The sequence below is a fragment of the Acanthaster planci genome, linkage group LG19 (assembly GCF_054643075.1).
Source record: "Acanthaster planci isolate LZ-2023a linkage group LG19, COTS_SCS, whole genome shotgun sequence".
NCBI lineage: Eukaryota > Metazoa > Echinodermata > Asteroidea > Valvatida > Acanthasteridae > Acanthaster > Acanthaster planci.
In genome coordinates, this window is record NC_141795.1 from 11,150,675 (window position 1) to 11,165,969 (window position 15,295).

The window sequence follows — 15,295 nt, forward strand, 5'->3', positions numbered from 1 at the left end:
TATGTTTAAAAAAGTGTACTTTTTGGTCCCTTAACTAAAAAAGTTTTGAAACAGTTTTCATACGTTTAAGGAGAGTTTAATCATGCACAAAAAGCGATTCTAAGAAAAACTTTATTGCATCAATCCTTTAAAGACTGCCAACTTCAGCCTCAGGAAAACGTGATATACGTGACAGATCAATCAAACACTTAACATGAAGCTAGCACTTTGTGTACCTACTTTTTGTATGATCATTTTTTTTCTGTCAATGTTATTAGTAACCATCAACCAAGCCTAGATCGTTGCCTGGCCAGGAACCTAATGTATTTGCTTATGAAAGCAGCCCGATTCACTGGAAAATCTGCTTCAAATGAACAAGACCTGTTCTGAAGATATCTACTCAAAGATGCCATAGCAGGGGACAGGGTCATGACATATTGCCCTAATAACTCAACAATCTTGAGCAACCGAGTCAGCAACTTTATACTGATTATAAAGTTGCTCAAGATTGTTAAGTATGAGGGTAATCACATCCCAGATAGCAAGGATTATTGTTCAACATTTCACATCAATGTTCTGCCTACTTTCATTTAGTTGAAAAATTGAATGAAAGCCATATTTAAAACTGCATGTACATATATGTACGTGTACAAGGGCAGATTGGGATGGGAAGTGCCAAGTCAGACCCCGCCAAAAAAGCTGGAACCAGAAAAAGTTTAGTAAGTGATTTAAAATGAAAGCTTCAATGTGTAGCCGCACCTATCAGAAAGACCATAAAAGGTTACATGAAATAATTCTAAAATTTGTGGCAAATAAACAGTTCAGTTTTTTCTCTTGGCTTACTTGACAAGATAGTATATATGTATGGTACGAATGAACTGCTTCAAGGCAGAGCTGTCTGATTACTGCGAGCTTTCATGCTGGGCATGATATGCATTTGTTGTAGATTTTTGCCTTCGGGCATACACATATTTTAACTGCTCCAACAATATGTCAAGTTTTATATAGAAAGTAGAACAAATGAGGTACAGGTAACCACATTACAGATGGTCATGATACTATTCTAGACCAATGAAATAACACAATCAAAAAACAATACAACAATGGCAAATATGACACATTTTTTAACACTTCTCAACTGTCCAACGTACAGAGTGAAAACAAGAATGTGATGGAGCTATCATTTTTCCTGATGAAATAACCTTTAAAGGAACCACGAAATAGAAATGTTTTTACAAATTTTACTAAAAATCCTGAAATTGCATCTTTGGGTTTCAATCAACCTGATTTTAAATGTTTGTTTTTCAATTTTAACCCATATTTTGATGCTTTATTGGTTTTATGCTAATACAATTTGCATATTCATGAGCATAACTATGACGCCATCTAAGGCACTGAATCTCAATGTTGCACCGATTTGTGCACAGAAAATTTCTAGACTTTTTTAACCACTGTTATGGCAGATTTCATTTTCTTTGGCAATTTATTGTTGTGTACATGTAAGTATATGACAAAAATCCAGCAAAAATCTCTTTCACAGAAATGTTCCCAGAAAGCAAATTTGGGGTTCGAAATTTGAACATGAAAACTATGCGACCTGAACCATGTCTTCCTGGATTTACATCAAAGCAAAAGTGCCCTCACTTGTCAAGAAATGCCTGGTCAATTTTTAATGTTTGATGAAGTGCACTGTTCAGTTCACATAACTCAAAAAGATGTCAAACAGTCTTCATACACTGAAGAATAGTACAGAGATACACAAAAAGCGATTTCCTGAATCCTTTAACTCCATACAAGTCATATCCATAAGAAACCCCTGGCATGGTAGAGAGATCAGTGCTGTTCAAGGTGGTGTAAGGGCACCTTACCAATACACATCTATGACCGACTGGCTTGGGGGTACCTCCTAGACTGAGTTTTGATAAATATCCAATATCCCACTGCCAACAGATGAATTCATTGCCACCATAATCACTTACAAAAACTTTTGACAATGCAGAGAGGTGATTCCTGTACATGTAGGTCTAGGGACTACACAGCGGGCAACAATATACTGCTACAGTCTATAATTTCTGTGTATGTCCCTTTGTCCAACAACATCGTCTCTTACCCCCATTATGTCTCTCCATCCTACCTCCAGTTCTGTACATTAATCATGCCCCTTTGCCGCCGGGTTTCCGGTAGCGGACACATATTCTTTATACGTGTGACCGGGGTCTCTGAAATCGGACAAAGGGAACTGGGCCTTGTAACAAAAGACCGTACTCATAACAAAAGACCAGGCTGCTGGGCATTAACAACATTTTTTCATTCTCAATAGTGGAGATAATCGAGATAATCCAGCCTTGTTTTGAAACAGTATACCACAGTTTGGGGAATTTAGCGTGAGCGGATTACCATCGGGGACAAAATATTTGGAACTTTGGTTACCATCGGGCCGAACATCGTCAAAAAGATCGGATGCTTTCTCAATTTGGATGCTTTCTTGATTTGGATGCTTTTTAAAGTCATCAGATGCTTTCAAAATTCGGATGCTTTCTGAATTCGGATGAAATGTGGGTGCGGAACTCGAAACCTCCGGCTGTTTATTGTTGGGGAAAATGCATTCGAATCTGGAAAACGTCTGTCAAATTTCATTCGGATTTTGAAAACATGTTAAGTCTGAAATATTTCATTCGAATCTTCAAACATGTTAGGTTGGAAAAAATTTACTCGAATCTTAAAAACATCTTAGGTCCAAAAAACTTTATTTGTATCTTGAAAAATGTCAGGTCTACAAAATTTTTTTCGAATCTTAAAACATGTTGGGTCTACAAAATGTCATTCGAATCTTAAAAACATGTTAGGTCTGTAAAATTTCATCCAAAAAAGATATATTAATAACAAATGATTTCATTCAATTTTGGAAAATGAATTCAAAAATTCAAAGTACAGTCTGCTTTAAAAACATTAAATTACAAAAGAAATTTGATTTTTAAAAAGCATTACATTTCTTGGGAAACACGTTCCGATCTTTTTGACTCTCTGCTTCGTACGGAAGCAATGAGCCACACAGTACCACTGCACGCTCATCTGGCCCCTATTGAAAAGAGGTCGGCAGCGCACTGTGCAAGGTTCGCGAACTAAAGAAAATTACGTAACATGGCAAAACCTGGGCTCTTTTCACAAGGCGGCAGGCCTGGCTGAAATACTCCAGCATCAATGTTGTCTGTCAGATTAGAGTAAACCAGACAGTCCTACGTGTGGGTGTGTCACAAAGTTCCTTTTAGTGTACAAAACTGCCTATTTTTCCTCTCAGAAGACTTGTACATGTTTATGTTTGATGGTGTCGTTGGCCATAGTCACATCTTTTGTTGGTCTAAGGTTGAATGGTTTTGGTCTAGGGGAAGGTTAAAGGTATGTTCGTCGCGGGAAAATTTTGAATAGGTTTGGGGGTCCTTGGGACTTCTGGGGCGGTGTGACGTTGCTAGATGATTGTTTTTTGATATATGAAGCAGTAGCAAGCCAGAAAAGTGAGTAGGACGAATGCCATATTAGCAAGCAGAGCCTTGAGTCTTGTTTATTAAGGGTACTGAAATATTTTCCTACCCTTCCGATCTTGAATTTTCTGCTTGTAAGTTTGAAGATTATGTGCTGGTGAGAGGCTCAAGAAAAGAAGGTGATTACAGTACTGCAAAAAGTAGGTGATTACAGTATAAAGTACTTGGTATAAATGATTCATTTAAATCAAAGAGGGCATTTAGTAAATATTGACAGGATAAGGAACCTTATTCATTGGAATTAGGCCTTACAGTTACTCAAGTGTTACACTAAATTGATCTTTGATTTAAGTATGAACGGTTAATTGTTTCTCATCGTATTTCATAAATTTGTGGGGAAACTGACTTAAATCTTTGCTGATTAATGAAGTTTTATCCTTAGATCGTTAGAGATGATGAGATCGTTTACAGTTAATTAGTTGAATTTAGTCACGAGTACGTTTGCATGCAGATGCACAAAATTCGCTGGTAACAGTTTTGTTTAGATGGCCAACTAGAGTGGGGCTTGTGCTTGACTGTCCCTGAAGTTATTATATCGCCAAGGACTGGGGAACTGATCCACCAAGTCCCAAGGACAACGTACCTGTTACCCAAGCGGCAGCCGCACCATACCCAGCTTGCTGACTGGAGAACTCCGCAAGGGAGATCCAGCTTTCAACTGTACACGGTGGACCGTTGATGTCTCACCGGCGGCTGTTTCCTGATAGCAGGACTAGAACATTTGCTGGGAGGTGGGCTCGTAAACGTTACGTGAACGATCCTCAAAGGCAACTTGATTAATGAGTCAGTCACATTGTGCTGAGTAAAGGCTGTACTATCAAAATAAGCCAAAACAATGTGTAATTTAATACCAGTGTGGCAGTTGATTGAGAATTGTATTTTGGATTCTCAATACATTTTAAATTTGAAATTCCAAGCTTAACCAGTGCCGTTTCACATGATTCGATTGAGAGTGGTGTTAGGATTTTGATTGAATGAAAATTAGTTGCTGTTGTGATTTAAATATTGTATGTAAATACTGTATTAAGCAGTGCGCACTGATTTGATTTAACCATTGACGTTGAGCCGTCTTCATATTGTATTAAATACCAAGTACAAGTCAGACCATAATGAACCTTGAACTCCTTATTCGTCATTCAACCATGTGAACTAAAGAGGCTCTCACCCTTTTTAAAGAAAATAATGTTCTTCTCGGGATCATTTGACTCCACAGGGTCATTCTGACAGGGTGTAAGTGTCCAGTAAATGAGGAATTTTCAAAGAATTTTGAAAACAGAAAAAATGCCAATTATCCCACCCCAGCATCATCAACATTGATAACTGCCACCGGAGCAAAGTGGTTAAAGCAATCACTTAACTTTCAACATGTAATATTCTCTCCCTCTTCTCTTTTTACAGACCTACATGTACCTGCAAAATAGATACAAATGAATACGCTTGCTACTATGTTGATGAATTTTTTAAGTCTTCCAAAATATTAAAAAAATTATCTTCCTAAGTGTCAATGTGCTCCTTCTTCAGAATCATCCTCTGGGGTCCTCCTGTATCACCTCTTCTCCTTCCTTCCACTTACCATCTGTTGCACCTTTGTACAACTTCTCCCAGTCTCCCTTTTGACATTCTCTGTAGCATCTTGTCCTGTCTTTCCCAGAACACTAGTCCCCTTTCTCCACAGGTATCGTGTCCCGACAATGTTGGCCATGTCCCTGTATGGCGTCTCACTGTCCGAAGGAGCAAAGGGGATGTTTAGGGCCGAGCGGACTATTGGTGATTTCAGGAGGATGTTTTGGCCAAGACCATAGAATGCAGAGGAGGCCCAGTATAGAGTCATTGCCTGGTTAGAAACATGCAAAAATATGTGTAAATCTAATGGATCTACCTCCAAAATATTTTGTGAAAGAGTACACAATAACATGGGTATTCTTGTAACTTAAATATCACTTTCCATTGGACTTCCTATTATGTGTTAACAAACAGACATACATGTATTACTGACAATTGACAAGCAAAATAAATGATTTTTTTTTCACTAACTGTTCAGAGGCCTTTTTTTCAATTAATTTGCGGTTGTACATGTACATGTAGGTTGCAAGTAACTTTTTCTATCACCCCTCTCCCTCCTGGCGTATACAAACTTGCATGTGCGGAATAATATTTTTATTTTGTTCATATTTGATAAAAACATAAATACATGTAGCAACCAATGCCCTCTTGTGGTGTATGGTTTGTAATCTCAAAACTGATTGAAAAAAAATATGGCCAGCCCTTAGAACCATACAGAGAATGATGATCTGATGGAAAAGATGCCAAACCCAGGATTTTGGTGCCAAAATGTTGATATCAATTATGAAAGCAGGTTGAAACTGACAAGGTAGGTGTCCAAACAGGTTGGAGCCTAATGGCTTTGAAATAAGTGAGTGTTTGAGTGATTGTGTGTGTGAGGTCCAAAATTTGTCCAACTGAAATATTGAGTGTTTCCAAGACAATCAACATGTGGCTATAAGCTAATGGGGAAAGGTCAGTGAACATTCAAGCTACATGTAACAAAAACTGTACCCTTCCTGCAACCCTGAAAATACCTTTATAATCTTTCTAAGGGCTCTTTTTCAGTAATCACAATTAGAGTTCCTGTGTTATCACTTCATGTTATATATACATATACATGTACATGTATGCATCTTACGTATTCATCACAAACTCTACCATTTCTGCTCTGCAGACAAATTAAAAACCCATTACAAATAGTGAAGCTAGTTTGGCAACCTTTCAAGGTTTCCAAACCCATAATTTAGATACAATAATTAACTTCAAAGGTGTGATCAATGACTCATTTCCAAAATGACAATGAAATTCACAGCGGACACTACAGCTCAGTCTTCCTCTCTGTGGGGAAGAACAGAACCCAACCTTTTCTGTTTCACTAACTCTCTCTGTCTGACTTCAAGTTCTGGCAGCTTTGTCCCTACAAGACCAAACCTGATTCAACTACTTGGAAAAGGATGCAGTCCTTCCTCTAGCATGATAACTAGGATATCTAGGTTTAAGTCATGATACAGTATACAGAACTATTTGCTCTAAACTGGTGTATGTAACCAGAAAACGAATGTGGTTTTTCCAGTCTTTTCTTTGCATTTTTTTTAAAGAACTGAACATATGCTTCTTTGGTATCTCCCATCATTGCATGCATGCTGTCCCCACCACATAATGATGACCTGAACCTCCATACTGAATGCAATGCACATAATTTGGGATTAAAATTTCACAAACTACTCCTGTTTCAAGGATTCTTTTCAGTTTACTTCATGTACACTTTTTTGAATTTTTTTTCACAAAGTGTTTTGTAGCATCACAAAGCCTGATCCTGTGATCTACAAGTAACTTTGCATTCTTGTAGACATGATTAGAAGCCTACTTTTGTTTAAAATATGTTTTATTTCTTTGAATAAAACTCTTTCAGGCACAATACTATAAAGAATTTCTAGAAACAAAACTGAACTTATCAATCAATTTTTTTCTCGTGTTAAAATAAAATGGCCAACAAATACATGTTCATCAAAATGTCTACCAAAACAGGGATGATTCCTCACAGTTGGCACTTGAGCTGCAATAGGAATCATGACCAGCGACAGGCCACGCAAGAGATTGGTGATGTAACGCTGTCTTTGGGAAACCGGGTTGTTGTGCAAGGCCATTATTTCTATGTTGCACAGGTTGAACAATCCAACCAGCACAGGGAGAATGTAGATGGGATCTGCCATTGTCAGGTCTGTGAACCAAAGAGTGCCCTCTGTTGACAATGAGGGAACCACACTGGCTGGATCTGTGGACAAACACGCCAAATATGATTTGACAGTAGGTTAAACTCACTGATGTGAACATTTCACAACTCTGTCAGTCAAAGACTGCATTAAGACTGATTTACCATAATATAACCATTCTTAAATTTGCATGTTGAAAAATAAGCAAGAAAATCAACTGCTTTAAAGTTCTTGAGAACTAAAGGGACTCCTGAGAGGATTTGGAGAATGAAGGAACATACGTTACTCAATAGTTACTATGGCCAATTTCATTCAGTTTTTGATTATGTTTTGATTACTTGAATGGAAGTTTTTCATATGCTAATTTTTACTTATTCTAATCTTTACTTATTTTTAGCATATCTTAGTAGTACTAACAAAAAAAGAGAAGTCCGTTCCTAAGGGAAATATCTAGTACAGCATCTTTATGATGCATGCCATCCATTCGAATTTTGCTGCTCTCGGAACAGAAATCATAGAAGTTGTAAGGGAAAATATAAAAGCATCAGTAATTTTTTTGAATACAAGTTGAGAAAAAGCAGCAATTTGAAATCAGTATCACAGGTGCATGTACACGTACATGTAACTTGATATTTGAAAAATTTGGACAATTGCATTTTTTTAACAAACACTGCAAGCATGGCAACAGTTTACTGCCAAACTGTACAAGTGGAATAAAATAATTCATCCCTTCACCAAAATGACTGATCTTTCCACTGCATGAATGGGAAAAATTTATTTGGTTATATTTTGTGCAACACTTGCTTAATCCTCTTTGTGTACAAGTTGCAGTTTGACTTTCTCAGCTTGGCGTAATAGTGCAATGCAAATGTTTTTACATTCCAAGCCAAAAAGGAAGTTCACATGCTTGTGTGGAGAGCTGCAACTGCATCTTCCTCGGACCAAGTGTTACAACATTTTCCTACCACCATGTGGTATACCCGCAGTTGAAGAAACTGGATAAGTCAATGATACATGTAGGTAATAGATGAACCACAAATCAGATGATGAAGATTCATTCAGGTGTTGTATAAAACAAAATGGAGAAATGGTAAAAACGGTTGCCTGGAGTTCCCGCTAATGCTTTCCTCACCTCAGCTTGTATCCTGAGTTGAGACCCTGATGCCAGACTAAGGCTTGGAGTATTTCTATTTCATTCCCGAAAGTACATGTACATGTAACGTTTTGGAATGATTCAGCAGCCTGAGAGAAAGTTGGAGCCAGAGACTAAGTCGCGATTTGGAAAATAGCACTTCATTCACCTGGACATGATGCCAACCCTATGCATGCACCTGGATTTTTGTTTGTCGGGGTGTTTGTTCTTTTCATGGGTGGGCAATTTTTTCAGGGGGGTGGTAGCAAAACACTCATCGGGATCAAAGCAGTAAACCATTATGGCCAAAGAGAATTAATTCCAATTTATTTTCATACAAAGTAGTGATTTTTATCCCCTGTCCATCTTCACTTTTTTTTTTATCTTTTTCTTATTTCTTTATGCCTACAGCGAATCCTATGCCCTACAAATGCACAGGGAGTGAATGGTGAGTAAAGAGATGACTGATTTTTGTATTTTGTTAGATCAGTAACTTACCCTGATAGATGTTCCCAGCAAAGGCACCAGACATATTCCTGAGGGCCAGTGACAGACACAGCCACAATGGAAACTGTACCAGGAACAAAATGGACCCCTTAGCCGGGTGACAATTATCACGGATGAACAACTCCTTGGAGTAATGCTTTACCTGCAGAGGGGAGGAAAACACATGATCAAGGATGTTATTGTGGGAGTATGGGAGGTTCTCACATCCCATTCCTTTTGTCTAATTGTGAGCACCAATATTGAAAAAATCAGTTCCCTGTAAAAAGTGATTCCTTATATTAGGTGATTTATAGCCCTCTACCCCCTTCCCTTGAATTGCAAATACAAAAAAAAAAAACAAAAAGAGTGGCTTCTCCCTACATGGGTATTGGTGGAATGATCTCTTGCACATCATTGTTAGCAACAACTGAGAAAATGTTAGTTGAGAGGGACACATCAGGAACAATAACTATGTCAAAAGTGCCACTCTAGTTACATGTACTTCATTGTGTTGTCTGCTCTGCGAGACCACTTTCCTGCATGCATTTTTATGAAACAAAAACATAACCAAGGATTTTTCTAAGGGGGGAGAGGTCCTATGTTTAATGAAGGCAAGTTATGTAAATACCAGAATTTGTGATCTGATCAAAATAAGATGTTTTTCCCATCCATCTACCTCAAAAAAATTAGATCACTAGGGGCATTCTGAATTTAGTTTTTACTCCACATGTACATGTACTTGTCTCATGGTAATTAAATTGGTCTGCTTTCTTACTTGTTCAAAGTTTTGTCAGTTGTGAGATGTCAGCAGGTCAGGGGCATTGGTAAGAAGTAGTTCTATAACTTAAGGCAACTGAGGGATACCAGTACTTGTAAAATAATGTGAAGATAATGTGAACCCCAACCCCCCCCATTACTTGAATCTCTGCTTTGAATTGTTTGTTTCCATGTCTCACAGATGACCACAGGAGCGAGTTTGCCACAAAACCTACAAGCATGAAGAATTATGAAGCACTGTCTATTCCCGCTCATCTCTGGCAAAGTGACATATCTAAAGCTCTTTGGTGCAGATTCCAATGGAATAGATATGCCAGAGTGGGGAGACGATTCAAGTTGCTTTGCAGATTACATGTACATGTATGTACATGGAGCTTACCAATCCCATGACTGCTTTCTCTGCCCTTTTTTCTGACCAGCCCTCCAGTCTTGCTCTCTCGGCAAACCTCCTCACAAAGGCATGCTTGGCCATGGCCACAATATCAGGCTGCAGCCTCTCCACCTTGGCCCTGATGTATTGGCTATAGATGCCCAAAGGGAATGTCAGTGTAGCCCGCAGCAGGAAGGTGGAAAGGACTAGGCTGGCCCACCAGGGGAGCCCTGTCAGGTCATGGCAATGCTCCAGGAGTGCTTGGGAAAGCTGGACAGGTCGGGAGGTTAGTAGCAGTTCATAGTCTGTGGTGGGCTGTGTGGATGAGTAGTGTCTTGAGTGAACATGATCAGATGGCACTAAACGATGCAAGAACCCCTTCCCTGATGTCACAGTCTGCAGAGGCAGTGAGCAACTCCTCGGTGTAACATCAGAACTGGCAGTTAATGGGAACTGTCTCTGTTGTGCACTGTTTCCTGTGCATAAATGCTGCTTTGTCTGATACTTCAGACTCTCTGCATCATTTAACACCAGTTCTGTCGGTGGTAAAAATTTGATATCCATGTGCACTTTCTGACACCTTACTATCCTCCGTGATGGCGTGAGATGTTGAATCCAGCTTGATAGGCCTTTTGTGTGCCTAACTATTAAATGTAGACCCATAGCTCTCTGCATGAACATGCATTCAATGTAAATGTACTGCAGACATCTGAAGAAAAAGCAAACAAAAAAAAAAAAAAACACCAAATGAGTACTAGTATTGCCTTACATGTACATTGTATGAAGTTACAACAAAGAATGTCTGCTCCATTACATGTATGTTGAACTTTTTATGATTTGGAACCTTACACTGACAAAAATTCCTTGAGAGTATGAGAAAAAGAACACAAATGGTAATTATGAATACATACATGTACATGTACAATGTACATTACATGTACACACTGTACAAGATTCCTCAGTTCTTCCAAACCTTTACTTAGGGTTGCACCATGGAAAAGGCCTGCTTCCAACATGGAATACCACAGAGTGACATCATTTTAAACCAGAAATTGTAGTGCAAATGAATCAAGTCTGCGCATGTGTTGGTTCACACACTGAACATGCTGAATGTCTTTTACATGCATTGTGCGTGCAACATATTCGGTACTCTATAATACCCAGGATGGATACATGTACTGGTATCTATGTGTATTTTTAAAGTATACTCACTTGTTTTGTCTCATGGGAAAAAATGGCATTCCAAGACACATGCTAGAAACATTGAATGGCATATAAAGAGTAGAGAAGTGTGCTATTATTCACTTCCTTAGTGTGGTTGGATTCCTATCATCCAACCACAGAGCCAGCAGGTACAGTATTTAAATATGAACCAAAATTCCTGTTTCAATATTCAAGTATCAAACAGAGTGTTTGCTGTGAACCAGTCCAAAAATTCCAGCATGATGCTCTACACCGTTTGTTGCCTTTGAATGTTTAAGTATCAAGGCTAAAATTTCCATTCTGCAGAGATTGACTGAATAGCTTAGTTTTTGAGTGGGTAAACATGCATTGTACTCCTAGCCACTATGCATTCTAATCCAGTAAATGCACTCTCCCGCTAAATGAGGTTTGCTTCCAAAAAGTCATAATATCATCCTATAAAATTGACTATACATAGACTACACATGGAAATGTTTACATAATATTTCATTTTCTTTTGCTAATTTGTGATGCTGGAGAATTTGTTAAGGTAGTGTACTTGACTGCAAACTGGTCCCCAATATTCTTTAATTACATTTGTCCCTGCACAGCAACTGTCAAACATCAACAGTTGGGTGTGTTTTGAACATGGCAATGTTACCAGGATGAATCTTTTGCTGTTTTCATGCATACACTATGTTGCAACTTTGTATTCTCTAGATGGAATTAAAACCAAGTGCAATTTCTGACTTTACTCCCCTTAAAAAGTCTTCCACAGCCACAAAATGAAAATGAAGTACCATGCAAGTAGAAGTAGAATGTACATGTATGATTTCAAACAATGAATACTGTCAAAATGTTTGGAAATGTTATTCAAATCATTAATTCATTTCATTTTATTTCCAGATAATGTATACAAACATAACGATAGTACATATTTAGTTGATGGATGGAAACCCCACGAAGCATTGCTTGTCGAGTGGAGGCTCCATGGACACACATGTATGACAACACTGCAAAAACTACAAACATTATTACCAATCAACCGCAAAAAGTAAATACACAAAAAATAAAACATGCAAACAATAATGTAAGCTATAACCCTGTGATATATAACTTAATTGTTGGATATAAATAGTTACTTAATAATTTATATTTACCCTTAAACATAGAGGAACTCGCAATTTTTGTCAATGAATTTTCAATTGAGCTCCAGAGCTTTGGCCCCTCGTTTTACAGTAGCTTTAAAAAAATGCAACCCGGGCATGAGACCTGTGAAATTCATGATGTTGTCTATGTTGATTTAGGCAATTAGTTATTGTTGAGTTGGTGCATGAGGGAGCCCAGCTGAAGATAATAGATATCATGAACTTTTAAAACTTTAGAGCTATATAAGAGAGAATTTCATGTACTAGATTCCATGATAATTGGCATTGTTGATAACACACAGAACTTTTTTCTGTAATTTGAGGATTCAATTTAGATGACCACTACTACTATTACCCCATGGATGTAATAATCCAATCCCAAAAATTTTGTTGTATCACTTTTTGTTATCTCTCTGTCCTCATCTCATGATTAACTGTGTCACAAAGTACTTGTACATCACCATGACTATAAAATATGTTTCTATCATCAGTAAAAAGAAGAAAAGATAGAGCATTTGAAGTTCTATCGAAACCATTGATTTAAATAGAAGAAGGGAGGGGGTCCAGAATAGAGCCTTGAGGCACACCACGTTATTTTATGATAGGATGATTTAGTACTCCTAATAACCACAAATTGCTGTTCATTGGTAAAATAACCTCTCAACCAATCCAAGGCGCCCTCTTAATTCCTTAGTATTGAAGTTTCTGCAGACGAATATCATACAGTAATCGACAGTATTGGAGGCTTTCAAAAGATCTAAAAATACCAATTTTAGTAGAGGCTGTATCTAGGCAGTAGTATATCTTATCAATCACTGAGTAGCTGCATGGAAAGTTGAGTGATTTGTCTGAAAATCATACTGATTATCATTCAACCTGGTGCCAAAATACTGTAATCATAATACAGTACATACGTGTATACTGTATATGCCCACACACCCATTCACAATGAAAAGGGCGTGTGACTTTCTATGGTGTCATCCTATTCTTGAGGATACTGTACATGATATTATTAATAAGTGATGCCAGCCCAAACACCAAAAAAATACACCATGTACAAACAAAACACACATTGTTTTGGGTAAATGCATGTACATGTATAGGCATGATGGGCAACATGAAACAGATGTTGCCAAAGAATTGATAAATGAATGGTATAGTGGTTATAATTTGGCCGCACATGCTCGCACGATTGATTCTTGGCCTGATTATGCTGGTGATTTCCACAAAAACCAAACTTCTCTTCAAAAAGATGCACCAACTTCATATATTTGAAGACTCAGGCACATTGAAATGAGAAGCAGTTACAGCATGGAGGTGGGAAAAGACCTCTATAGTTACAGTGATTACAGGGGTAGCATGTAGTCTACAATTACTCCTGATGCAAGGGTACTGTGCATGTAACGAGCCAAGTTGGACTTAATATCTAGGCCTACATCATAGTACACCTACAGTACTCGGCACGGATGAATATAAAAAAAATCTGGACTCGCAATGCCCTTAATCAGCTTATATGGGGATCACTGAATCCACTTGCGGCCATTTTACCGAGCCGACTACAAAGGAGATATATATACGCAACCATACATAAGAAGCCAAACCACGATGGTTGTGTTTGTATTGCGCATGCCCAATGTGTATTAGCCTTGCGTTGCAGCCGTTCATCGTTATATCAACAGTAAAAACACCATCAATTTGTGTGAATTGCGGTAGTCAAGCGGTTACGGCATAATGGTTTGTGATGCATGGAGTGTGGGTTCAAATCACGGATCGGAATTGAGGGCAGGGAGGTTTTTTTTTAAGGAAAATAAAGCCTGAATGTTATTGGAGCCTAATTTCACACGTGAAGTTTTTATGGTTGGTTGAGCATCTAGATGTCATGCATTGTGCATGGTTGTGAAACGTGGTTTGGCTTCATACGTGTGATTGCATATATAGCTCCTACAAAGTTTGCCCGGCAATGGCCGCCTTTGTTCTCCCTGGCGTCAATGGAAGCGAGCCAAACTGCGCATTTGTATTAGGCATTCAGCTCGGTAAAATGGCCACTGGTTGGCTTGTATTTCATACAAAGGTGTTGCAAGTCCAGGTTTTTTTATATGTCCGTGATACTCGGCTGTAGGCCTATCATTTTTAATTTTATCAATTATTTTACACCAGCACACACCACACTGATCTGGATAGAAATCAGTGATCTCAAAGCTAGTTCGTGCAATCCATTACGCGGATTCTTGTCCATAAACCAACGCCGGGTCACTGACGGCGATTCCGATCCGTCCGAAACAAACACGGCCCTTGACGGTGCAATGTCAACTTACCTGGCCCTAGCCCTACCAATGTAATGAATATTTCACAACGGAGGCTGCCATCTTGAATTTTAAACCCACCAATCTATTAGCATGGCGCCCTCTTCTGACAAAAACAGTTCCGCCGGAAAAAGTTTTGCTTAATTAATTTTAGGTTGAAGACCAAGTAAAGTGAAACTGACTCTGCTGACAATCGACCTCACTTACGAAAACACGAAAAAAAGTTAAGATTTTCAGGATGGACATTCAAATTCACCTCTAAACACGTAATACTGTGCGTCGCACGCACGTTACTTATATGTTGCTCACGAAATTCCACCAGACGTCGATCACTTCGACCAGGGCCAGGGCTTAGCCAGGTTGGACCACATTGTCTTCATTTCATCATGCATTACGACTGACGTCCGGGTATAAAAGTTGTGTACAAAACGATCACAAAATTGGTTCTAATTTGTTCTTGGTTTACCTTGTTGAAAAAACTAATTTTTCAACTTTTACAAGTTCTTCGTGGCCTTATCTATCCGTCTGGGGGTTTAGGAACTTCATAACGAACCATGGCCTGCAAAATCGAGGAAAATAAGTGAGAGACAACGTTACTTTTGTAGACGTAATTCATCCGTT

The 15,295-nt window shown here is 38.4% G+C and overlaps 1 protein-coding gene across 1 annotated transcript; it reads right to left on the reverse strand.

The window, feature by feature from the left end:
* Positions 1 to 92: 92 nt before the first annotated feature.
* On the reverse strand, positions 93 to 15,294 carry LOC110988159 (cytochrome c oxidase assembly protein COX18, mitochondrial-like). Its single transcript, XM_087129914.1, has 6 exons — positions 15,272 to 15,294; positions 10,051 to 10,750; positions 8,907 to 9,057; positions 7,106 to 7,338; positions 5,092 to 5,352; positions 93 to 4,332 (listed from the first exon to the last, which is right to left on the reverse strand). Exons 2-6 carry the CDS (start codon positions 10,720 to 10,722, stop codon positions 4,303 to 4,305), a joined length of 1,347 nt encoding a protein of 448 aa, XP_086986040.1. The 5' UTR covers positions 10,723 to 10,750; positions 15,272 to 15,294; the 3' UTR covers positions 93 to 4,302.
* Between the last annotated feature and the right edge of the window lies 1 nt (position 15,295).